The following is a 27,487-nucleotide window of genomic DNA, read 5'->3' as shown; positions in this document are numbered from 1 at the left end:
GACCAATTGAGGACATTTTTAATGTCAGCAATGGTGTCTTCTTCCAAGAGGGCATGGTTGGATAACAGTCTACAGTTATCTGTAGAAAGTTACTGCACCTTTCTAAAGGATAGTGGCTATTCAAACTTAATTCCACCTTCAATTGAGGGTCATCTGAATGTCTCACAGCATGCTGCACCTATAAAAAATTAAAGCATTTGTTCTGGATTCTTTCAAAATAAAAGGCAAGAAATAAAATGAGCTCAAAATGGACTTTGGTTATTGGCATACAGCTTTTGGCTGTTGGCATACAGCTTTAGACACTGACTTAGGATGTTTTGAATGTCAGTCTGGCCTTTCACAATAAAAGTCTACAGTTATTTATAGTAAGATAACTTACTGAAGTATAATACATTTTCAAAAAAAAGTTAAGATTGTAATCTAAGATCACGTGAGTCTCCTGCAGCACTTTGTCCTTTCAAAATAAAAGCCTTTTAAAGCATTCTGTCAAAATAAAAGTCCTGAAACCGCAACATGACTTTAAAACAGACTTTTGCAATTGGCATACAGCTTCAGGTACCAACTGAGGCCATTTTAAATATCAGGCATAGTGTCTTCTTCAGGAGGACATGGTCAGACTTTCACAATAAAAGTCTGCAGTGCATGTATATGAAGTTACTTTGGTGATGCAAAGTACAATAAATATTCAAAATTAAAGTTCAGATCTTAACTCAGGGTCACACGAGTCTCCTGCAGCATGTTGACTTTTCAAAATAAAAGCCTTTTTATTACATAATTTCAAAATAAAAGCTAAGAAATGGAAATATTTGCTCTTTTCCAGCACATTTTCCCTTTCAGCCTTTAGATCAATGCACATCAGTTTATTCTTTACTCAAACTACTTATATTCCTTCAGGTCTTCCCTTTTTTCAGTCTCTCCTTCCATCTTTTCTTCTTTCTCTATAAGAAACCTTCCTTCAAATACTCCTGCTTTGGTTACACATCATTTACCTTCTGTATTTTTCAGCAGTATTTATCGGTTTTAAAACTACACTATATAGTCTTTCTACAATTTCACTGTTTTGCTGTTTCATTCTTGCCTTTTTCTTTCTTTAACTCATATTTAATTTCTTCAGTTCTTCCTTCCTTCTCTTCTATCCTAGCCTGTTACGACGGCCATTGAATTCGGTACGTTTATCGGTCTCTAACTTCCGCATACTTTGTGCTAGAAAGACCGTTCAGGTAATCAAAATGTTTCTGCTTGTCACCAGCTTTTTGATATCTTTTATATTTTTTAACATATTCAGCTTTTTTCAAAATTTTTGCCCCATGTTCAAATCCTCTTCAACTTTGTCCTCTTTCAGCTTTAACTGTGTCAGCATACTCTCAGCTAGAAACACCATTCAACTTTTAAACACGTCTAAAGGCATTAATCTATCAGTCCTGTGTTCAGCATTTTGATATATGTTACGGTTTTTGATTAATCGCAGTTTAAGTTGGTGTGTATGGGAGCAGAATGTTCACAGCTAGAGTGGTGACATCATCCTTTAGAGTGGGAGAAATTCTCTCTTATTCCTTCTTTTTACTCTTCTAAGAAAATCTTCCTTCAAATACTCCTGCTTTGGTTACACATCATTTACCTTCTGTATTTTTCAGCAATGTTCATCTGTTTTTAAACTACACTATACAGTCTTTCTACATTTTTGTATTTTTGTTGTTTTCATTCTTGTTTTTCTTTCATTAAGTCATATATAATTCCTTCAGTTCTTCCTTCCTTCTCTATCCTACTACGTTCCTTCACTACACAGTCTTCTTTCATATTAGTTTAACACTTCTTTCTTTATTAATTGAAAGCAAATTTATTTCTACTTCATCATATCATTCTCTTTCCACCCTTTTCAGCAATGTTGAATAGTTTTTTTAGCTAAACAAGTTAAAACTCCAGTTTTACATTTCAGCTTCCAGGATTCTTCAGCATTGTATTTCAGCCTTCAGCTTATTCAGTAATGCATTTCAGCCATTTTCAGCATTGTTGGGCAGCTTCATTCAGCTTTCAGCATTCACACGCATCTTCCGCAGGAAATGCAATTTTCTAGTTAACCCATATAACTATGAAGTTTTATTGATTTTCATTGCTGAACTATTGACTCTGGTTAGTTACTAACTTTGTCATGTGTTTGAACTTTCCTGGGTGGAAAAAGAAATTATGTTCCCATCTTACATTCCTAAAACTTACAACACAATAGGTTAGTCTCTTGATTCACACATGACCAGTGAGATTTAAACCAATCACCAGCAAGGATGCAGCACTTCCTGGACCAATCACATCTGCCAAGCACAGTCACGAGACGAACCAGATGGATTCCCCACCCAGTGTAGCAAGACAGAAAAGACAGTACACAGACACAACCCTGGAAGAACAGAACCCGCTGAATAGAAATGGACAGTGTTCCAGACAGATTAAAAGAAATTGAGATTTCCAGACTCTCAAGATCCTCTCGCTCTGAGGAGAAAGACTCTTAGAAAGAGAACACCTCACAGAAGAACCATGAAGTAGAGACTGCTTTTACTGCCCACACAGAGAGGAGAAACAAAGACATTCTCCCTGCGTGTGGCTGTCCTGCAGCTGACTAGCTCACATCAACCAACTCCATGACACAACCCTGCAGCAGCCAGACGAAGAGCGAGGAAAGGTGATGAACAGACTCCAGGCCTGCAGCCAAGGACTTCGGGAACGCCTACATCTCTCCTAGACACCAGCTGGCACACTGCAGTTGGACCAGCCTAGAGCGGAACGGACCGAGCCTTAGTAAACCCCAGAACAAGCAAGTAACCTGTGGCTGTGGTATTAGTCTCACACTAATCAGCTGGTTTGCATAATTACTAGAGCTTCCTCCTAAACTGAATCAAACAAAGAACATAAATTAATTTCAAGATTTCTTTTCCACCACTGCAAACCACTGATGAACACCCTCGGGAACTCGGGTTTAGACCGGGGAGGCCATTCCTCCCAATCACACTCCTCCAGGTTTCACTGTTCACTGTTGCTGCCGATGTGAGCGTGGCGCACCTTTCAGCACCCTTCTTAGAGACTCAAAGAAGTATTCTGCATTACTGTTCGGACCATAGAATGAAACAACAGTAAGAGACCTATCCCCAACCCGAAGGTGCTGGGAAGTGACCCTCTCATCCAACGGGGAAAACTCCAACACCTGACAGCTGAACTGGGGAGCTACAAGTAAGCCCACACCAGCCCATCACCTCTCACCGCAGGCAACTCCAGAGTAGAAGAGAGTCCAACCCCTCTCAAGGAATTGGGTTCCAGAGCCAAAACTGTGCGTGGAGGTGAGCCCGACTATCTCTAATTGGTACTGCTTCACCTCCCGCACAAGCTCAGGTTCCTTCCCCCCCAGCGACATTCCATGAGAGCCAGTTTTAGCATCCAGGAATCAGGTTGTTGAGGCCCCCACCTTCGACTACCGCCCGATCCACACTGCGCCGGCCCCTTATGGATCCTCCTGCAGGTGGTGGGCCCACAGAAGGGCAGGCCCACGTCACAATTTTCGGGCTTTGCCTGGCTATCAGGGAGATTTCTGTTTGGTATCAAATTCATTCTGCAGCAACCCTGCCACAGCCATAAAGTCCCACATGACATGGTGTGGCCCTTACAGAATCCTAATCTCAGCATCATCAATCTGTGCTTACATAATGAGTCAAAAGACACAGAGGCAGAGACCTCTGTAGTTTAAACCAGAGAACTATGGCAGCTTTTCCAAGGTGTTGGGAACAAACTACATGTCAAGTTTGAAATGTCAAATGTCCGTGAGATGTGTGTGTTTGCAGACCTAGATCGTGAGTAGGAGCGGCTGTGGGAGCGGGAACGGGAGCGGGAATGCGACGAGCGGGACCGGGACCTGGAGGATTTTGAAGAGTGAGAGCTGGAGCGAGATGAGGATCTCCCTCTACTGCGAGAGTGACTCCTGGAGCGACTCCCTCCATGACCACTAGAAAGAGTGAGAAGGGAGAGGGGAGAGTGACAGATAAAAAGGATAAAACTGAAATAACAAACATGTGAGTCAGATTAATACACTAACAAAGGCATCATTTCTATAAAGAATAAGAAAGCCTCCTGAAATAACCAGTAACCAATGAACCACAACTTTGAACATAATGAACAAATAGACTGTCATTCAAAAGTTAATTTTCACAAACAAAAAAAACAAAAACACAAACAGTAGCCTCTGAAAAAGTGTCATGCAATGAAAAGGAGGCTCACCTGTTTCGTTTCTCCTGTCCTTTCTTTCTCCTTGCTCTCATCTTGGCCCTGAAGAATTCGTACAAGCCATTCTGCTCCCAGCCTTCACTGGTGAAGCAGGAAATCACAGCCAGATATAAACCCTGTGACCTACAGCAATTTCTGTCACAAACTAGCTATACTACAGGACACTTACTTGTGATAGCTACTGCTGCTACACAACTACTGAAGACAATCTGGTGATTTCATGGTGCACTTTCTCTAGCAACAGGTACACAATCATTTTCAAAACTACTTTGGAATTCTAATTGAGTAAAGCTGCTAAAAGTGGAGAACTTCACAAGATGAAACTAAGGGATGAAAATGCAAACAGTGAAATGCAGACATCAGACTGACAAATGTTACCTGTAGCACATTATATTAGCTGTAAATAACATTGACTGCTAGAGATGTTTGCAAAGAAAAACTATTATGACTATTATCCATCTAATATGCTATGTGTCACCATCTGTATTCAGCCTAAGGTCATTTGTAAATTTTACTTAAAAATGTAAATACAGGAATGGAAAAAATTTGTATTTCATAAGGTGCAGCAATCGCCAAAGAAAGAAAGCCAAACCATTAAGGGAAACATACACTAATTTCAGAAATTCAACAAATACCCAAACACAAAAAGGAAAAACACATACAAAAAAAGATCTGCTACTAATGCTCTAGGATGACAGGGGGAGTTACTACCTGTGTAGCAAACAGGTAGTAAATGAATAAAATTAAATTAAATTATTTTTATGTGTGATGACATATACAATTAAACTTTTATTACATTAAAAAAGTCAGTTCAAATTTAAATCAAAAGTGAGTGGCACATTAACCCTAATGAAGTGACTTGCTTCCAGACATGCACTTAAACACTGCCAGACATTATCCTGTGAGCTGCATGTAAAAATGCAATTGTCTGAAGAATACAGACCGGATATTAGCTGGACTTTTCTTGACTGTAAAAAGTTTGGCTAGTGTCATGGTGTGAGCAAGTGGTGAAAAGACCACCATTTCTCGGCAGCCTGGGGATGATGATATATCATCATGATAATTTGATGGACTCGTAGAATCCTCACATCAAGCACAATTTTTAACTCTTGCTGCAGGGCCAAAAAAAGACAACATGTCCCTCAGTAACGCACATAGCAACCATAGTACCGCTGTCTACCTTGACAGACACAGCAGCAAAAAAAAAAAAAAAAACAAAACAAAACAAAAAAAGAATTAGAATAGAATATAGATATGAAACCTAAAAAACAGAGATTATGGGTGACAGGGTCTTATGGTGTGTCTTAGAGAAGAAGGCACCAGCACTATCCACATAAGTGTAAAAATTGTTTAATTGCGGAAAAAGGGACTTTGACTCTTCTCTATTTTTGCCATATTTGTCTCTGCAGTTGCTCACCATGTCACTGTGCCGCTGCAAACAGCTACATCACTACACCTAACTAATCAATGAACACATTCGTTACCAAGAATTTTAATAATCCATTTTTTGCAATAATTAGGATTAGCTGTTACAGTCCTAAAGAACAACACAACAGATCAGTCAGTCCTTACATCTTTGAAAGCTACTTCTTGTAATTTCTCTTGTGTCTGTTTTGGTATTTCAACTTCTGGTTATAGAGAATGCAGCTCTAGATGTCTGTACTTGTCAATCAACAGACTAAAGACCAAAACCATTTCAGCAGTGCACAACAAAGGCCAATAGTATGAGAGATAATGTGGTCAACCGTGTCAAATGATATAAATTGACACTCTCTAGAGCACCATTGTGATGCTGTGTCGTGACAACAAATTTTCAAAAATTGAGCTTCTGGGGGGCGCTAGCAGCGAAGATGGAGTAAGATGTGTTTTTCAGATCTCCTGCAGTTTTCTACATATTTTTTCGGTCAAAAACAACAATTTTCTCATAAAACGTGACAGAAATTTGATCACGAACAGATGTAGCCCTAAATGCACAAATAACAACAACTCTGAGATAAACGGCATAAAAACTCCGGAAATTCAAGTTTGATGATAGTAGGATAAAGTTAGCAAGATCCATGAAGCAGTGTACTTCAGAAGGTAACACCCCACAAAACAGGAGTCCACGTATGAGCAAGGCCATTAAAACAGATTTTAAACTCTGTAAGAGGTGAGATCTCAAAAATCATAAGGGAGGAACTTAATCCTCTGGGGTCTGAGTGTGTTTTGGGGTCCTGGAAAAGTTTTGACATGCCCTGACACCTGTGCTTTTTTCAGTTGCTTTTAAACATATTAATGGCTAAAGTCTGATAACACTGTAATCAGCACAAACTGGGCTACAACAATATGTGAGCAGCAGTGTTTATGCATGGTTAGTTTGATGTTTTATGTCATTTCTCGGGGGCGTGCACAGAATTACCTGGTTCACCTCAGATTATTTACATGTGAACAGTTTGCTCAGTGCGAGGCTGGATCAAATTAGCTGTAATGAGGTGAGACAGGAGAAAACATACTTCTCCTTACGTTCATACGAATTGAATAAAAAGTGATGATTTGTTTTCGAGTTGAATTGCTTCATTTAAAGAAGACATTTCAACCTTACGTTTCTTATTTTTATGAGGCAAGTATTCGCTGAGATTCTGGTTGCTTTATTTACGTGTCTGTGAAGAGAGATAACAGAGAGAGGAGACAGAGAGCGCACCCTGTCTTCTTTCTTTATTTTACAAAAGCACAGCGTTTTGTTGTTATTATGAGGGTATACAACTAAAACTAGACCCCTTTACAGATTCCAATGATATATTACTTTTATCTGTACGATCAAAATTGATGGAGTAATTTAAGTTTGTTTTGGCATTATCAGGAGAAGATGCTACAAAACGCGCCAGCGCGTTCATCGACCCCTGAGGGTTAAGGATTGTCTGAGGATTTTAAGGCTCCCAAGATGGAACTACAGGCAGTGCAGGCTGAAATAGTTAACACCATTGCAATGGGAGCAGAAATTAACTCTACGGAAACACACAGGGTTCTATGCCAGGACCGATTCTATTCACCTTATACTTGCTTCCCTTAGGCAATGTTATTAAGAAGCAGCATTAATTGCCACTGTTATGCAGATGACACTCAGCTATATCTCTATCTATGAAACCTGATAATACAAACCAGTTAGGCAGACTTCAGGTGTGTCTAAAGTACCTGGATGACCAGTAACTTTCTACTTTTAAATTCAGAAAAAACAGAAGTCATTGTATTTGGGCCTAAAAACATCAGAAACAGCTTCTCTAACAATATAGCTACTTTAGATTTTTGACCAGGATATGTCCTTTAATTCACACATAAAAGAAATCTCTAGAACTGCCTTCTTTCACTTGTGCAATATTGCCCAAATTAGGAACATCCTGTCTCAAAATGATGCAGAAAAACTAGTCCACGCATTTGTTACTTCAAGGCTAGATTACTGTAACTCATTATTACTCGGATGTCCCAGTAACTCCATAAAAAGCTTTCAGTTTATCCAGAATGCTGCAGCCAGAGTCCTGACAGGAACTAACAAGAGAGATCACCTGGTAAAATTCAGAATAGAATTTAAAATGCTTCGACTCACATACAAATCCCTTCATGATCAAGCTCCTTCATACCTTAAAGACCTCATAGTACCATATTATCTCAATAGACCACTTTGCTCATGGAGATCTACTTGTGGTTCCCAGAGTTTCCAAAAGTAGAGTGGGAGGCAGAGCCTTTAGCTATCAAGCTCCTCTCCTATGGAACCAGCTCCCGGTCTGAGTTCAGGAGGCAGGTACTCTGTACTTTTAAGGCTATACTTAAAACCTTCCTTTTTGACAAAGCGAATAGTTGGTAACCCTGAACCATCCCTTAGTTATGTTGCTATAGGCCTAGACTGACTAAGGACTCTCCATCGGTGCACTGCACTGCGCTGTGCTGAGCTGAGCTACATCAACTGTAATATCCCACTAGAGGTGAAACAACAGAGTGGCTTAATCCTCTGGGGTCGACGAACGCGCCGGCGCATCTTCTCCTGATAACGCCGAAACAAACTTAAATTACTCCGTCAATTCTGATCATACAGAAAAAGAAATATATGATTCAAATCTGGGTCTAGTTTTAGTTGTATACCATCATAATAACAACAAAACGCTGTGCTTTTTTTAAATAAAGAAAGCCGACAGGGTGCGCTGTCTGTCTTTTCTAAATATGTGCACGCCCCCGAGAGATGACATAAAATGTCAAACTTCATCAAAGAATTTACTCACTTTTCTGCGCGTTTGGATGATGGCGCGTTACACACCTGAAGAAGGGCTTCTTATATTCCACACAGAGACAAATAGTTTAGTTTATTCCTCAGAGTAAAAACTCTGATTTTAACTCAAATGACGAACGTTTGGCTCCGCATTGTTTTGTATTGTGCTGCACTAATCCCCTTCCATCTGCATTGACTGAAAGGTTCATTATGCGTGTCTTTGTCTAGTTGTTCAGTGCGGCTTTTGTCTTCTCAGGTAAATCATACTATTCATCCTGAGACACACCCTCTTGCATATGGCCTTTCTGGACAAAAAGTGTCTTAGAAAATTTAAATCAGTGTATTGTTGTTTACAGTGAATGAGTGAACCAGATGACTTTCACAACACTGAAGTAAAGCCTACAACATGCAGGTCTCCAAAGTCTTGTGAACCAATGTTCTGTTTGTGTTTTATGGTCTTATTTCAGTGACTAAAAAAAATAGTAGTTTTTCACTAACCATGCATAAACACTGTTTTCTCAAAAACACAATCATGTATAAACTTGCTGCTCACATGTTATTGTAGCCCATTTGTACTGATTACAGTATTATCAGACTTTAGACATTAATATGTTTAAAAGCAACTGAAAAAAGCACAAATGTCAGGGCATGGCAAAATTTGTCCCGGGCCCCCAAACCCCCTCAGACCCCAGAGGGTTAAGGTGGCCTAAAGGGGACATCAAGTCCCTGGACATCTACATCCCACTCTCATTACAAAATCTGTTTGATGCTAATTACAGCAAAATAATTAACACAATCAGAAACGACCTGGATCCATGGAAAGCACCACCTAGGAATGCTCAGGTACACATTTGAGGAATTGGATAAAATTATTACTAAAATCTGTATGGCAAAGTAAGCGCCCTTGCATTAAATACAAAACACTACAAAGATGGTGGCGGGAAGGGAGGTCTACCAATATAAAATCCTACCTTTAAGACTACAAAAGCCTAAATTTACTCAAGTCCTTATTAATGTATGAGTCCTAATAATCACCCAGATTACATGTATAGATGTTTTTAATGCTGCGAATAGGTGTGCCTCTAGTTCTGCCTCATTGATTGAGATGTTGATTTTGATTATAGTCTGACTGTGCTGAGGTGACACAGAGTTTGCTGTAAAAAATTAGCGAGATGCGTTGCATTGAATATCTCTGTTGTGCTTGAATTTGTGTTATCTATGTGGTAAATGCTTTGTTGTAAAAAATCCAAATACAATTTACAGTTCTGAAAAAAAAAAAAAAAAAAAACTGAGTTTCTCTACAAATAGTGCAGCAACTGGTGATACACAACTCTTACTAAAACTTTAGCAAGAAATGGCAACAGAGATTGGCCAGAAATTAAGATTTTCTGCAGGGTCAAGATTTTATCTTTTTAAGCAAGGCATCACCACTATATGCTTAAATTGCTTTGGAACAGGACCTGTACAGAGAAAGTTGTTAAATTGTTTAGGAAAACGGGACCAGTAAATTAATAGAGAATATAAACAGACTTTTGTTTGGTGGGCAGCCTCCTCTAAAACCAGCAGAGAAATTGGAGTTAATTGATCGAAGCTCAGCTTTGTCTCAACTTTTAATGACTTTAAACTCTGAGGGTGGCAGACACCTTATAAACAAAGTACTCAAGAAAACTATCACGTCAGAGGATGTTTCATTAAGGGGATGTTCACATTGCATCTTTGTGCCCTTAAGTTCATTATTTCAAATGAGACGTGCAAAAAAAAAAAAAAAAAAACTTTCTAAAATGGAATACATTTTTGCTTTAGGTGTTAAACACATGCTATCAAACGTCATCTTACTAGCATGAACCTTTTTATGCTTAACTTGAAGAGAGAGACAGTCTTAACTCCACAGGACATTTTCTTTTTATAGTTTTTTTTTAAAGTTTATCCCCAACTACTATTTGCATTCTGATGTTTTTTTCAGGTTTTTGCCACTCAATTAAAACAGATGTGAATAACTACAAACTCCATTTATCACCTGTCAATACTAGAGTTTTCAGCACTAGTGAAATGCACTAATCTCAGCAAAGTGGCTAAATCTCTTCATTATCCCTTAATTTCAGGGACCTAACAACAGAAACTTGCATGATTGATTACTTAGTAAATTCTGATGTATTTCCTGAATAACACAACTTCTGTGCTACAGATTTATGCCACTTTGCCATTATACAGTTTTAGCACCACTCAGCTCTACTCTACTCGGCTCGACTTGGTTTTGGTAATTTTCCATTATAATTGAGTACCACCTCAATGTGGGCTGGGTCATCATAGTACAGTGGTGTGAAACTGCATCTATGCGTAGGACCACTGTGTTATTTTCGCTACACTAGAAAAATGGAAAAACTAACAGTCGGTGTTGCCGGTTTTTAAAAATGGTGGGTCTAATTCTTGTGTCAGACATTGACAGGGCTCATGACTCCTCTAGTGATGTCACTCCCTGTTCCATCGGTGGCCGCAGTCTGTTGACGTCACATTTTAGTACCGTCTCAGCTCACTTGGAACCTTGGTTGAGGAGGTGCTAAAAAGTACCTGCTACAAGGTACTATCCCCTAATGGAAAACCCAAAAAAACTGAGTCTAGTCGAGTTAAGTAGTGCTAGTGGAAAAACCCCATTAGTTAAGGTGTGTGTGTGTACCTGTTCCTAGGCCGATCATGGGATGGGGGACTGTAGAAAGCTTCAACAGCAGCTAGCAACCGATCACTCGGTGGCATGGGAGGGGGCAGCCGTATGTCTTTTGGGTCCAGGGGTTTATAATCACAATCCTCAAGCTGAGCAATAGATGATAGAAAAAGGAATCATGAGTCATGTGGGCTTGACTGATATATCTAATGAGTCAGTTATTTTGAAACCTATAACAGGATACGGAATATAATTTTTGGAGGTTTCTGCTTCATTAGTTACTGGCAGTCTTCATTCAGTCTGTTTTCAAGCTTGTGTTAAAAACAATCAACTCTTCCTGTGTCTAGCCACTATAACATTGTATTAGTCTTTACCATTGTTCTTCAGCTGATACATTAAAAATAATGTTTTGTGCACTTGTCCTCAAAGCAGAAGCAGCTGACCTACTTTAACTAGTGGAGCCATAAGACCTGCTGGCAGGTCAAAGTAGGGCACGTTGGGCACCAGACTGGGGTCATCTTGAACTGGATGTTGCCGATGACGCATGTGGGGTGAGTGGCCATTAAAGCCATGTGGTGGTGGACCAAAATCCGGGTGCTGGCCTCCACCCCAGGGGGGATGATCAGCCCCAATACCTGGAGGAGGCAGTCTCTGATTGGGATGGTGGTGGGGAGGAGGACCTGGAATGTCTGGCAAAATTAAAAACAATCACAACAAAAGTAATTAATATAATTACAGGTGCAAAACTAGGTAGCTTTAGACATGCATTTGAGTAGAGTCACGGCACTCACCTCCAGGATATTCTCCCTGAGCATAGTCAAAACGGTGTGGGGTGTATGGCGGTCTGTCATAGTGGTGTCTATGAGGGAAGTCATCCTGCATAAAGCGTGGTGGAAAGCGTCCAAAACTGTGTGGTGGTGGAGGGGGCTGGTTGAAAGGAGGTGGCTGCTGGTGCGGAGGAAAGGGCCCTCTGAAATGAGGAGGCCTCTAAAATCCAAGTTAGACAATATAGCCATTCAAGTAAATGAGTAAAAACAGCAGTAAAAAGGTCAAAGTCAAATTTAGAATAGGATATACTGTAACTACACTGTAGATTTAAATTATTCAGTATAGAATGCAATAGAATAAATTTTAAATGAAATAATTAAAAACAAACCCAAAAAAAAAAAAAAAGCGCAGAATCTTCTAATACATGCCTGCATGCGTGGAGGAAATGGGGGCTCCCTCTGTCCCCAAGGCGGCTGGTCAGGCTGGTTCCCCCATGGTGGCTGCTGGTCATATGAGTTCCAAGATGGAGGGCCAGGCTCAGACCCACCAGGACCACTCCAGGGACCTCCTTCTCTGGGTGGCCCTCCACTCCAGTTCCCCGGATCTCTCTGGTCATTCCACATCCCCTCATGGCTGTTCCAAGGAGGGCAAGGAGGGGGAGGCTGGTTTGGATCAAAAGGAGGCTGGAGAAATACAAAGGTCAGAAAGCATTAGTCACGAGTCCCCTAAAACGACTACAACTGAACAACTAAACAGTGTTAATTTCGTTGACGAAGTATTTTCGTCAACATCAAGTTTTCACTGACGAAAACGAGACGTTAACTAAATAAAAATTAAGTGATGACGACGAAAACTAAATAAAAATATATTGACATTTTCATTGACTAATAAAAACGAGACGAAAATGTGAGTGAGGGACGTTTTTAGAAAAGATCCAATCAGAATTAATCTTCTTAGACGCACACGCACATTTGAAAAGTAACTGATCCACCTAGTGACGCGGGATGCGCGAGTACACATCATCATCATAGCCTACACTGGGTTTCTGTCTGACTTAAACTATAATGAAATGGCAACAGCTGGGAGAAAACAAAGGGAAGATATATGGGTCAGTTTCATCTTTGATGCAATGGCATTACTGCTAAATACAGTTTTTCTTTTAAATATTTTGGAGTTGCACTTTTGCTTTAAAGAATGAAGAACGTCATATGCAAGTTATAAACGATGCATATATAATTTTTGGTCTTTTATGTAAAGGCCGTATTCCATATATATTTAATGAAACTTGTTTTTCATTTAATTTTAATTTAGAATATTATGTATATTACAATAGTTTTACTAAATTACACTTAAATAAAACCCAATAGATTTTAGTCGACTAAAACTAGATTAAAACTAAAACAAAACAGATGACTAAAATATGACTAAAACTAAAACTGCATTTTAGTCAAAAGACTATGACTAAAACTAAATTAAAATCTGCTATAACACTGCAACTAAACACATTTTTCCCCTTAGTGCAGCATCCGTTATTGAGCTTGTTAGGTTAATAGCTAATTGTTAAACTAGAGTAAATTTTAATAAAAACTGGGAAAATTGAGGTGTTTGGTTTTTAAATAAATTAAAGTTTAATGTCTCAGTGTAGGCCTACATTCAAATAAACACATGGAATAAATAATTGGATATGAAAAGAAGTCATGGAATTGTTCTGTTTAGCCGAATTTGACTGACTGACTCATTGTAGCCACCTTGTGCAGATAAAACCGTGCTCAATACTGAACAATACTGTCCAAATATTGCTTAAGAGGGTGTAGTAACACAGTTTGTTCTGTAGTGGGATGATCCATTTTATGAACTATATGGAGATGTCCTTAGCACAAATTATTGTTATGGCACCTGTCTGTTATTTTTTCGCATTTCTGTCTAGAATGCCTCAATTCATTCAATCATTCTGTTCCCTGCCAGGGACAAAGACTGGCTCTGGCAGCTTCTGTGTCCATCCTGATAAAGCTCATTGTGCCATTCGTTTCACTTTCACTCTCTGGCAGATTGTTTTAGCACTATGTCATGACAGTGACTTCTTTGCAAAGACAACAAAACACCTAAAAGCCATCTTAGACTCAGTTCATTTCAGATTCTCCATAGAATATTGAAGTTTCTCAAAATTTCCAGAACGCTGATTTTATACAGAGAGGTGAAACAACAAAGGTTAGAACACACATTTTTCAGCATCAATTTTCAAGGTTTCATTAAGCCATTACTTCTGCCTGTGGCCTATATGTGATGCTCTATCTCAAGAGGGGTTTTGGTGGGCCAGGAAGTATATTTAAAATAAATTATTAATATAAATGTTAAACGAATTATTAATTTTGTTCTGGAGTAAGTCTATTTTTATTTTCTCCAGGCATTTTCTTCAAAAATTAGCAAACATTCAGATAAGCTGCTTTTTGTTTTTAGCCAGTGCTGTATGTCACTTTTACTGTTTAAAACAAAAATGGTTATGACTTGTCTAATAACGTGTTGCGCTGTGACATGAATCCAATGATGTTCATCACACACATGAAGTGCATTCAATACAGTACTGGACTTACAAAATCAGTATTTTAAGTTTTTTTCATTTTTAGCTTTGCTGATTTTTCACAATAACTTATATTATAATATAATATATATTTAATTATATTTTTGACATATAATAAATCTAATTATTTGGGCAGTGAAATCATTTTAAGGAAAATTTTCGGCCCAATTTTTAAAATTTCTTTAAAAAGGTCTCTTATTCATTACATATAGAACAGTACAGAGAGAAGACAATAAGATTGTGGCAATGATCCAAAGACCATTGGTTTTACTGCTTGTTAATGTTGGGAAAATAGGACAATAGCATATGAGTGTGTCGGCTTACATAGGAAACAATGGGTTTGGACTTACTGATGTGTGATACACCTGTGTGTGTTGCCCTCAAGTGGTTTCATTTAGGGACATGGTGTTGAGGAGCTTATTCTCAAAGGCTTTAAATACTTTCTACCTAATGAACAAAGAACTTCCTAATTTGCGCATTCATTCACACATACAGTGGGTACGGAAAGTATTCAGACCCCTTTAAATTTTTCACTCTTTGTGTCATTACAGCCATTGGCCAAAATCAAAAAAGTTCATTTTATTTCTCATTAATGTACACTCAGCACCCCATCTTGACAGAAAAAAAACAAAATGTAGAAATTTTTGCAAATTTATTAAAAAAGAAAAACTGAAATATCACATGGTCATAAGTATTCAGACCCTTTGCAGTGACACTCATATTTAACTCGCATGCTGGCCATTTCTTCTGATCCTCCTTGAGATGGTTCTGCTCCTTCACTGGAGTCCAGCTGTGTTTAATTAAACTGATTGGACTTGATTAGGAAAGGCACACACCTGCACAGATCTGGCCAAGGTTACAAAAGAATTTCTGCAGCACTCAAGGTTCTTAAGAGCACAGTGCCCTCCATAATCCTCAAATGGAAAAAGTTTGGAACGACCAGAACACTTCCTAGACCTGGCCGTCCAGCCAAACTGAGCAATCGTGGGAGAAGAGCCTTCGTGAGAGAGGTAAAGAAGAACCCAAAGATCACTGTGGCTGAGCTCCAGAGATGCAGTAGGGAGATGGGAGAAAGTTCCACAAAGTCAACTATCACTGCAGCCCTCCACCAGTCGGGGCTTTATGGCAGAGTGGCGCGACGGAAGCCTCTCCTCAGTGCAAGACACATGAAAGCCCGCATAGAGTTTGCCAAAAAACACATGAAGGACTCCCAGACTATGAGAAATAAGATTCTCTGGTCTAATGAGACCAAGATTGAACTTTTTGGCGTTAATTCTAAGCGGTATGTGTGGAGAAAACCAGGCACTGCTCATCACCTGCCCAATACAATCCCTACAGTGAAAAAAGGTGGTGGGAGCATCATGTTGTGGTGGTGTTTTTCAGCTGCAGGGACAGGACGACTGGTTGCTATTGAAGGAAAGATGAATGCGGCCAAGTACAGAGATATCCTGGAAGAAAACCTCTTCCAGAGTGCCCAAGACCTCAGACTGGGCCGAAGGTTCACCTTTCAACAGGACAATGACCATAAGCACACAGCTAAAATAACAAAGGAGTGGCTTCGGAACAACTCTGTGACCGTTCTTGATTGGCCCAGCCAGAGCCCTGACCTAATCCCTATTGAGCATCTCTAGAGAGACCTGAAAATGGCTGTCCACCAACGTTCACCATCCAACCTGACAGAACTGGAGAGGATCTGCAAGGAAGAATGGCAGAGGATCCCCAAATCCAGGTGTGACAAACTTGTTGCATCATTCCCAAGAAGAATCATGGCTGTACTAGCTCAAAAGGGTGCTTCTACTCAATACGGAGCACAGGGTCTGAATACTTATGACCATGTGATATTTCAGTTTTTCTTTTTTAATAAATTTGCAAAAATTTCTACATTTCTGGTTTTTTCTGTCAAGATGGGGTGCTGAGTGTACATTAATGAGAAATAAAATGAACTTTTTTGATTTTGGCCAATGGCTGCAATGACACAAAGAGTGAAAAATTTAAAGGGATCTGAATACTTTCCGTACCCACTGTATGTCAGAGCTGCCATGCAATGTGCTGGACTATCCACCTTTAATGGTATGTACAACAATCTTTGTGAGGACATGACTATTTCCTAGCCTCTTACATAACCTTAATCACAACTAACCCCAACCCTCACTGTTACCCTAACCTAAACCTAATTCTAAATTTACCCCTAAACCAAGTCTCAACCTTTAAAAGTCTTCTAGACATTGGGTCAGAAGGTGAGAACCTGCCAACATGTCCTAATTCCCATGGCCTTCAACTAAACCAGATGCCACTTTGACTAAGTGGATGAGAACACTTTAGTTTTCCCTTAGTTCAGGTATTCTAGACCATGCTTGTTAAATGTTTGTTCAGTCCAAATTTGACTTTTAAGTCATAACATTGCAAGCACATGCTTTCCCCAGTTAGTATTAAGGCATTATGTTTAGGGCTGCAACAAACAATTATGGTTGTGGGGACAAAGGATCTCCTCAACCTCTCAGTTCTGCAGCACAGTGAGATGAGCCTCCCACTACAGCTGCTACTCTGTTTAGTCAGAATGTTGTAGAGGGAGTGTTTATTATTGTCCATTATAGCAAGGAGCTTCCTCCATATCTGCTGCTCCACCACAGTTCTTAGATGGTCCAGCCCCCTGCCTAGCACAGAACTGGCCTTTTTCACCAGTTTGTCCAGTTGCTTACAGTTCCTGTCTGTAATGCCACTCCCCCAACAGACAACAGCGTACTTACCATGACAGTGAGGTAGAACATGCACAGCATGTCAATGCAGATATTGTAGGAGCCGAGCCAACCCCCAACAGACAACAGCATAGAACAGTGTACTTGCCATTACAGTGTGGTAGAACACGCACAGCATGTCAATGCAGATATTGTAGGAGCCGAGCCATCTCAAGACTCAAGGCTCTGTCCTTTCCTGTACACTGCATCCACATTGGCAGACCACTCTAGTCCAGTATCACCCCCAGGTACTTGAAGGTATGCACAGATTATATCCCGTCCATCAATGCAGACTGACTGGCATGGTGCTTTTGATCTCCTAAAATCAACTACCAGCTCCTTAGTCTTCACTAGGTCCCTGTACTCCCCTCCTGTCCATTGCACGCACATGCCACAACAGCCATATCATCAGAATTCTTCTGTATGTGGCAGACCTCTGAGGCATGATATGGGATGTCAAAGCCACCGGTCTATAGTCATTCAGCTCCACTAGCTGCCCTGTTTTGGGCACTAGTATTAGACAAGAAGTCTTCCATAGCGCCGGGACTTTTTCCAACCGAAGGCTCATATTAAACAGCCAGTTCTTCAGAAGCCTCGGACACATTCCATCATTCATGATATGCACGCTCTTAAAGCTGTGCAACTGGGTAATTAGTTGAAAGGGGTGTGTTAAAAAAAATAGCAGTGTGGCATTCAATCAGTGAGGTCATCAATTTTGTGAAAAAACAGGTGTGAATCAGGTGGCCCCTATTTAAGGATGAAGCCAGCACTTGTTGAACATGCAGTTGAAAGCCTGAGGAAAATGGGTCGTTCAAGACATTGTTCAGAAGAACAGCGTACTTTGATTAAAAAGTTGATTGTGGGGGGGAAAACCTATAAAGAGGTGCAAAAAATCATAAGCTGTTCAGCTAAAATGATCTCCAATGCCTTAAAATGGAGGGCAAAACCAGAGAGACGTGGAAGAAAACGAAAGACAACCATCAAAATGGATCGAAGAATAACCAGAATGGCAAAGGCTCAGCCAATGATCAGCTCCAGGATGATCAAAGACAGTCTGGAGTTACCTGTAAGTACTGTGACAGTTAGAAGACATCTGTGTGAAGGTAATCCATTTTCAAGAATCCCCCCACAAAGTCCCTCTGTTAAAAAAAGGCATGTGTAGAAGAGGTTACAATTTGCCAAAGAACACATCAACTGGCCTAAAGAGAAATGGAGGAACATTTTGTGGACTGATGCGAGTAAAATTGTTCTTTTAGGGTCCAAGGGCCATAGACAGTTTGTGAAACGACCCCCAAACTCTGAATTCAAGCCACAGTACACAGTGAAGCATGGTGGTGCAAGTATCATGATATGGGCATGTTTCTCCTACTATGGTGTTGGGTCTATTTATCGCATACCAGGAATCATGGATCAGTTTGCATATGTCAAAATACTTGAAGAGGTCATGTTGCCTTATGCTGAAGAGGACATGCCCTCGAAATGGTTGTTTCAACAAGACAATGACCCCAAACACACTAGTAAACGAGCAAAGTCTTGGTTCCAGCCCAACAAAATTAATGTTATGGAGTGGCCAGCCCAATCCCCGGACCTTAATCCAATCAAGAACTTGTGGGGTGATATCAAAAATGCTGTTTCTGAAGCAAAACCAAGAAATGTAAATGAATTGTGGAATGTTGTTAAAGAATCATGGAGTGGAATAACAGCTGAAAGGTGCCACAAGTTGGTTGACTCCATGCCACACAGATGTGAAGCAGTTATAAAAAACTGTGGTCATACAACTAAATATTAGTTTAGTGATTCACAGGATTGCTAAATCCTAGAAACAAAAACGTTTGTACAAAATAGTTTTCAGTTTGTACAGTCAACGGCAGAACACACCCCTTTCAACTAATTGCCTAATTGCACAGCCTTAAGAGTGTGCATATCATGAATGCTGGGTCTTGTTTGTTTTCTGAGAATCTACTGCACCTACTGGTAACTTGTTTGCCATGTAGCAATAAAAAATATACTAAAAACCTGGATTATTCTGGTTAGTCACATTGTACTGCTATTATTTTGAACAATACTGTATTGGCTCTATCCACATCACCCTCCAAAGACAGAGTTGTTCAGTTTGTAGTATTGTTCTCCAGCTGTTTTTCCAACTTTTTCTTGTACTCCACCTTAGCTCGCCTCAGTGTCTTTTTGAGCTCCCATTGTATACTCCTCAGCTTCTCCTTATCCTTGTCCTGGAATGCCCTCTTTTTCTGTTTCAGGAGGTCTTTAGTGTCACTGGTGATCCATGGTTTATTGTTAGGATAGCACCATACTGTTCTAACTGGGAGTACTGTGTCTCTACAGAAATTAATGTAGTCAGTGATGATGGTGACTCTTGTGTCCATGTCAGTGTCCATTTCCTGCTCCACCAGTTTCTGCACTCAAAGCAGTCTCTCAATGAATCCCTTGCCTCTAGTGACCATTTCCTAAAAGACCTGGTAGTAACAGGAAGCTTCTGCACAAAGGGTCAGCATGTTGGCTGAAGATAGATCATGCTCAGATCTACCTAGTGGTGGAAGAGCCCTACATATATATATTTATATAAACACACACACACACACACACACACACACACACACACACACATACACACATACACACACACACATCTTTACCGGTTGGGTGGGGTTCCAGGGACCCATGTGCTGGGGGTCATACCACGCAGGCTTGCTGGAGGAAATATCTGAGGGTCCACTGGGATTGCTGGGTTCCTGTGTTCTGGAGGAAGCTCCGTCAAACTCTCCTGAAGGAGGACCTGACATGGGAGGTTTGACATCCCCTGCACACCACACACACCAACACTGCTGTATCACAAACTTACACTTTTTGGCCCAAAGCAGAATAGCTCACAGAAAAACTTAAAACAAGATGAATTATTTCCAAAACTGTTAAGAATTAATCAATAGTATTAAATGTATAACACCTTAAAATACTGGTTTTGTTCTCATTTAAACACTAACCCATATATTCCATATACCAGGCTTTCTACCTAATGGACAAAGAACTTTTGTACCTCTGGTTTTGCTAAATTTGTATTTCTCACCAGTTTGTGTGGTCAGGGGTGGGGCCTTTTCAGGTTCAGCAGTGGCAGCTAGCTGTGCAGGCTGTGGTTGCTGCTGCTGTTTCAGGCTGGCAACAAACTCTTCGTGTTGGGTCTTCAAAGCCTGGATCTGCTGCTGAAAGGCCAGTTGAATTGGCTGTACCACTGCAGCATACTCTGTTATCAGAGACGCCTGAGACAGAAGATACAATTTCATCAGTGAATGAAAACTAGTGGAAACCTAAGGAAAATCTTAAGATCCAGGTGAATTGGCATGCTAAATGCTTTTTTGCAGTTTGATCAACACAAATACATTCACATTACACTTTTTTCTCAGTCTCGGGGCTTCAGCATATATCATTTCAAATAAAATAATGGATATTATGTTAAAGTGCAGAGTCTTGGCTTTGAGTAGTTTTTCATTAATACAGAAAAAACAACGTAAGAAGTCTGCCTTTATAATACAGTAACTAAAATCATAAAAAGTTCAAAGTAATTAGATGTTTCTAGGGCAGCTGCATGTCATATCAACATTAGAATTTGCAAAAAAGTCTTCACGCATGAGTTAATTGAGGATTCAGAATTGCCATTTAGATTGAGGTGTAGTTGACTGGAGTAAAGAGATGACCATCCAAGTGAAGTTTAAAAAAAAAAAACTTAGAATTAGAGCTGGGCGATATTAAAAAAAATCTTATCACAATTTTTTTTCATATTAGTCAATATCGATATAAATCATTGTATAAACCAAAGCACTATTTTAGTCAAGTTTAAAGGTTCCTTTTTACTCCTAAGGGACATATAAATTTATAAGATTAATTGTGATTTAAATATTTATTTTCTTTTAAAAATTGACCATACCAAACATAGTACATTATACAACTCTATTTCAGAATCTTAATTGGTAAATCTTTAATCTACAACTAAAGAAGTCTGGTTTGCAGGAGAGCTTGCAAAATTATTTGGTCACTTCCAAATAAACAAACAAGGTCTGTTGTTATGCAGTGTGTCACACTTATTTTAAAAGGATCACCAACACGTGCTTGGCCCCTTGTCATTCAGTGAAGGCCATTTGGGCGTTTTCATTATTAAACACTGACACTCGAGTTTTCGTCAACATTTTCTATTCTGTTCATCTTAATCAGGCTCCCACTCATGGTGTACTGGCTTACACAACGACAGCAGTTCAAACATGTAGCATGTAAGCTGCAGCTCCACACTCTGTGCATCAACCTAACTCTCTTTCAGCCACATGCTTGGTTGAGCGCATGTTTAGATACATGAAGCAGAAGGGAACACAAATAAATCAATTTAAAAGGTTTGCTGAACCCCTGCACCATTCAGCTATATTTAAAATGTTTTAACTACCATAATTCATTCTGTGTTACTGATTATATGGATACACTTCATTGTGAAGAATTCACAAATGCAAATTATTTCTAAGTATGACTGCAGGTGGACAAATTGAAAACTCACTGTTATGATTCTATGGACATGACAGAAAAAATTATTTCACTCTCCCCTTCACTCCAGTTGATTTTGCTGTTAAACTTGGAATCTGTGAGTAAAAGCTTTCTAGTGTGATGATTTTAAAAACATTTATTACAATTAGATCCTCACTAATCTTGTCTTTATGTCAGAAGATTTAAATAATTAGTGAAGTTGCTTGTATTACGCCATCCATTAGTAAAAGTAGGCACAGTACCTAAAATGCTGCAGATGAAAGGCATAAATCTTGCTATTGTATGATAACTACAGGTGTTTATTCAACTCCATGGAAAAGATCCAACAGTCCACAAGTTTCCACTCCTAGATATTAATGCTAATTTTCCTCATTCACAGTAAAAACAGCACTTTTGATGAACGACACATAAATCCTAACACAGGAACACTGTAATAGTGGGTTCCTGCTGCAGATAGGAAAGTAGATCCTTACATCATACCTGATACTGGCCGAGGCCAAGTGCTGGATTCTGTAGCTGCTGAATGGTCTCCTCATCAAAGTAACCATTCTTCTCCCAAAGCTGTAACAACTGGGGAAGGAGTAAGTATATAGAAATAATTAAAACAAAAGTAAATTTAGACTTGGGCATAATCATTTTTACCAAAAACAAAAGAGTTGCTTGCTAACTTTCTAATTCAGTAAATTAGGAGTAAAACTAGGTCCTAAGTGCAAAACCTTCAGTAAGCAAAAATCTGTATCTAGCTATATACAGTAGGTACGGAAAGTATTCAGACCCCTTTAAATTTTTCACTCTTTGTGTCATTGCAGCCATTTGCCAAAATCAAAAAAGTTCATTTTATTTCTCATTAATGTACACTCAGCACCCCATCTTGACAGAAAAAACCAGAAATGTAGAAATTTTTGCAAATTTATTAAAAAAGAAAAACTGAAATATCACATGGCCATAAGTATTCAGACCCTGTGCTCCGTATTGAGTAGAAGCACCCTTTTGAGCTAGTACAGCCATGATTCTTCTTGGGAATGATGCAACAAGTTTGTCACACCTGGATTTGGGGATCCTCTGCCATTCTTCCTTGCAGATCCTCTCCAGTTCTGTCAGGTTGGATGGTGAACGTTGGTGGACAGCCATTTTCAGGTCTCTCTAGAGATGCTCAATAGGGATTAGGTCAGGGCTCTGGCTGGGCCAATCAAGAACGGTCACAGAGTTGTTCCGAAGCCACTCCTTTGTTATTTTAGCTGTGTGCTTATGGTCATTGTCCTGTTGAAAGGTGAACCTTCGGCCCAGTCTGAGGTCTTGGGCACTCTGGAAGAGGTTTTCTTCCAGGATATCTCTGTACTTGGCCGCATTCATCTTTCCTTCAATAGCAACCAGTCGTCCTGTCCCTGCAGCTGAAAAACACCCCCACAACATGATGCTCCCACCACCTTTTTTCACTGTAGGGATTGTATTGGGCAGGTGATGAGCAGTGCCTGGTTTTCTCCACACATACCGCTTAGAATTAACGCCAAAAAGTTCAATCTTGGTCTCATTAGACCAGAGAATCTTATTTCTCATAGTCTGGGAGTCCTTCATGTGTTTTTTGGCAAACTCTATGCGGGCTTTCATGTGTCTTGCACTGAGGAGAGGCTTCCGTCGCGCCACTCTGCCATAAAGCCCCGACTGGTGGAGGGCTGCAGTGATAGTTGACTTTGTGGAACTTTCTCCCATCTCCCTACTGCATCTCTGGAGCTCAGCCACAGTGATCTTTGGGTTCTTCTTTACCTCTCTCACGAAGGCTCTTCTCCCACGATTGCTCAGTTTGGCTGGACGGCCAGGTCTAGGAAGTGTTCTGGTCGTTCCAAACTTTTTCCATTTGAGGATTATGGAGGGCACTGTGCTCTTAAGAACCTTGAGTGCTGCAGAAATTCTTTTGTAACCTTGGCCAGATCTGTGCAGGTGTGTGCCTTTCCTAATCAAGTCCAATCAGTTTAATTAAACACAGCTGGACTCCAGTGAAGGAGCAGAACCATCTCAAGGAGGATCAGAAGAAATGGCCAGCATGCGAGTTAAATATGAGTGTCACTGCAAAGGGTCTGAATACTTATGACCATGTGATATTTCAGTTTTTCTTTTTTAATAAATTTGCAAAAATTTCTACATTTCTGGTTTTTTCTGTCAAGATGGGGTGCTGAGTGTACATTAATGAGAAATAAAATGAACTTTTTTGATTTTGGCCAATGGCTGTAATGACACAAAGAGTGAAAAATTTAAAGGGGTCTGAATACTTTCCGTACCCACTGTATGTACCTGTATGGACGAACACAAGACTGCAGTTTTGTTTACTGAATATAGCAAGTGTTTGATACTGTTCTAGGATTTTAGGCTCAGTGTAACTCACACTATGATATTCACTCTATTATATAGCACACCATCATTAACTGACAATGGAAAGCCGTTGAACTGAACAGATTGACATTACAGTCCAATTCAGGTGTGTGTAAAAAGCCATTTCTAAGGCTTTGGGACTTCAGCCAACCACAGTGACAGCCATTATCACAAATGGAGAAAACACAAACAGTGGTGAACCTTCCCAGGATGGCTGCCCTACCAAAATTACCCCCCTAAAACTCCCTCACTTGTTGCATCCATCTTGAGTGAAATTCGGTCGTGGCTCAACAAGGGGGGCGCACACACGTCTAACTCACCTTAGGCGCCACAGCAAGTGCAAACAATAAATCTGTGTTAATTGTGTAAGAAAATATTAACGCATTAATTCACAAAAATTAATCGCATGAGTTAACGCATTAATTTTGACAGCACTATTTATACTCTATGTACTCACGTAGGTCAACTGAAATCCAGCTCCCAGGCTATAGGGGACCAGTAGTGAGTGAACAATCTCAATCTATTTTTAAATAGAAGCCAATTCAGTTGCCATTTTCGGCTGTCATGGATGTCACCATGTTACTTTTGTGGAGCCAGAAACACCATACCATGTTGAGACAATAAGGCAGTGTCCCATGGCGACCAGTGAGCTAATCAGCAGCGAGGTTGTTGAACGTACACACTGACTGGAGAGGGCGGCAAATCCATTCCAACCACGGAGGGTAGCTTTTTTGTCATTGTACAATGAGATACAACGGAACTTTGTATCTCTTCTATAGTCTCTTCTATAGTCAGAACAATACCGCAGTTCCTTCTATCCTGCTGCTGTCAGACAGTACAACCAGCAGTGATCCCAGCAGACACAATACCCCCACACCCAGCTGACTTCACACACCCTCAGGCTGTAAATACTGTGAATATTCAATATACCAGAGTGCAATATTAGATTTACTTTCTATCCTTTTATCTATTTTAATACCCTGTTTGTACTTGTTCTATTTTTATTACTGATACTTTTATCTTGCACCATCCTTTGCTGCTGTAACACTGTGAATTTGAGCACCACAGTTGGTTCTATATATTCAGTCAGGATAGTCTGGCAGATGCAGATCACTTGCTGCATCACTACGAACAGAGAATACATGGCCCAATGGTCTGCTGTAACATTGTGAATTTCAGCACAGCAGTCAACAAAACCAGAACAGTGGTTCTATATTTTAAGTGGGGATAGTCTAGCAGATGTAGATTTGCATCACTAATAACACAGAAAACATGGCCCAATGGTCTAGCTTTCTTACACAGTTTGTAAATGGTCCAACACCACAAAAGATCTTTGAGCTAGTCAACCTTCACAAGGATGTAGAGCAGGGGTGGCTAACTCTGGTCCTCAAGGGCCACTGCCCTGCTTGTTTTCCCCCACTATCCCTGTCCTTCCAGCTTCTGACTGGCTGAACATACCTGATCCAGGTTATCAGCAGTGGGTAGGGCAGGGATAGATGGGAAAACAAGGAAGGCTGTGGCCCTTGAGGACTGGAGTTAGCCACCCCTGATGTAGAGCTTCATTCTGAGGGGTCTACAGAAGTGTTTCAGAAGAAGTGTTAGAGAAGGTCTACTCATGTGTTTCTCCAACATAAACTCGCTAAGGCTTTCCTCATCCAAGTAGCAAGGTCATTCAACTTCTCTAATCAGCAAGACTAAACAGAAAAGATGGCATTACTGTTAATTGTCTTATAATGCAGGGGAGATGTAAAGTCATCAAGTCTTCCCAGGAGACTTCTCTGCTCTGCTAAAAAGAGACATATTGAGCACGCTTCTTAAGTTTAATACCATCCTTGAGGATGGTCTCATTTTGGATCAGGCTTAAATATGAAAACCTGAACACGAGAAAGAAAGCTTGTTCCTCCATGTTAAGGACAACCGCATCTCTGTACGGCTTGTATGGCACTACCATGACCAGGTTAAACATCAAGACTGTCACGTAACAGAAGCAAGCCATCAGAGCAGCAAGGTCTGTTAATTTTAGGGAAAAAAAGGGCTCATCCATTTTATTCTGCATAAATGTGTAACCTGCTGAAAACTTCACAGCTCCACTTACATAGTTAATTGGAGCTACAACGTTGACAGTTAAACGTTGGCCCTGAACAATAACACATGGCACAGAAAACAAAATAAGAACTGAAAACTAAAACATCCGCACTGACTTATAATATTAATCATAAAAAAAACTAATATTGAGAAATTACAATCTTTTTTTAAATTCCAATCTCTGTCACTGTTTTGGCATGGAGGGGATGGTTCTGACGGGCAGGGCTAAGGGACATGATTACTAAATGTTCTGCAACTCAGATAACTATGTTGCAGAATTCCTCAATTACAGTTTCTACTAGTAAGAATGTTATTGTGAATATCTTTAATTACCATTCTGACTGGTAAAAATACTATTAGGTACGGTGGACGACAAGTGCAAATGCACCGCAACTGCCAAAACACACGCAAGAGAGAAACACTGCAACAACGAAAACACATGCAAGAGAGAAAACACACGCAAGAGAGAAACGCTGCAACAACGAAAACACATGCAAGAGAGCAAACAACGGAAGTGCGCCACACTGGTAGGGGGACCCCGAACTGAGGGATGCTATGACCAAAGTTTGGCTAACTTATACAGAGGCGACATAAAAAAGGTGAGTTTTCCGTTTATTTCTTTTTAAACACTTGGCCGTCATGTTTTACAGTATTATAAAAGTACAATGTTGTAAAATATGAGGGCCAAGTGTTTAAAAAATAACATGGAAAACGTACATACACTTGTAAAGAACATAATATTATGGCTCTCTTGAGTTTCCCGTTATTTCTACAACTCTGATTTTTCTCTGATAGAGTGACTGGAACAGATACTTCTTTGTCACAAAAAACATTCATGAAGTTTGGTTCTTTTAAGACTTTATTATGGGTTAACAGAAAAAAAGTGATCTAAATCACGGGAAACTCAAGGGAGCCATGATATTATGTTCTTTACAAGTGTATGTAAACTTTTGACCACAACTGTACCTTCAGATGTCCCATCCTGCAAAAACAACCCCCCATGTCTCCCAACGTTGTATGACACTTTTGATCAAGTAAACAAATGTAATAGAACATTTTTAGCACATATTAGCACACATGAGAACAATCATCAGAGGATGCTCATTCTGTTGCAATTCAAAACTATAAGCTGCGTCTCACTACGCAGCCTCCGAAATGAGTCGTGGCTTATATCACTACATGCGTCTCTCTCGCCTCTGTGAAAGTTCTTTGTTCATAACATCCCTCAGTTCAGGGTCCCCCTAACAGCCTGGAGCACTTCC

At 39.9% G+C, this 27,487-nt stretch overlaps 1 protein-coding gene across 2 annotated transcripts in view; it reads right to left on the bottom strand.

Annotated features, from left to right (window-relative positions):
* Positions 1-27,487, bottom strand: part of cherp (calcium homeostasis endoplasmic reticulum protein) — a 49,953-nt gene that overhangs the window by 4,992 nt on the left and 17,474 nt on the right. For both annotated transcript variants that reach the window (XM_026323127.2, XM_026323128.2), the window contains 9 exons: positions 22,254-22,343; positions 20,317-20,506; positions 19,889-20,052; positions 12,353-12,607; positions 11,948-12,143; positions 11,604-11,845; positions 11,172-11,305; positions 4,255-4,341; positions 3,824-3,982 (listed from right to left, as the gene is read on the bottom strand). In XM_026323127.2, coding sequence (XP_026178912.1) covers positions 3,824-3,982; positions 4,255-4,341; positions 11,172-11,305; positions 11,604-11,845; positions 11,948-12,143; positions 12,353-12,607; positions 19,889-20,052; positions 20,317-20,506; positions 22,254-22,343 — 1,517 coding nt within the window. The remainder of the gene's footprint in view (positions 1-3,823; positions 3,983-4,254; positions 4,342-11,171; positions 11,306-11,603; positions 11,846-11,947; positions 12,144-12,352; positions 12,608-19,888; positions 20,053-20,316; positions 20,507-22,253; positions 22,344-27,487) is intronic.

The sequence above is a fragment of the Mastacembelus armatus genome, chromosome 4 (genome assembly GCF_900324485.2).
Source record: "Mastacembelus armatus chromosome 4, fMasArm1.2, whole genome shotgun sequence".
NCBI classification, from domain to species: Eukaryota; Metazoa; Chordata; class Actinopteri; order Synbranchiformes; family Mastacembelidae; genus Mastacembelus; species Mastacembelus armatus.
Note: the sequence above shows the minus strand (reverse complement) of the source record. Positions and strands in the feature narration are given on the sequence as shown.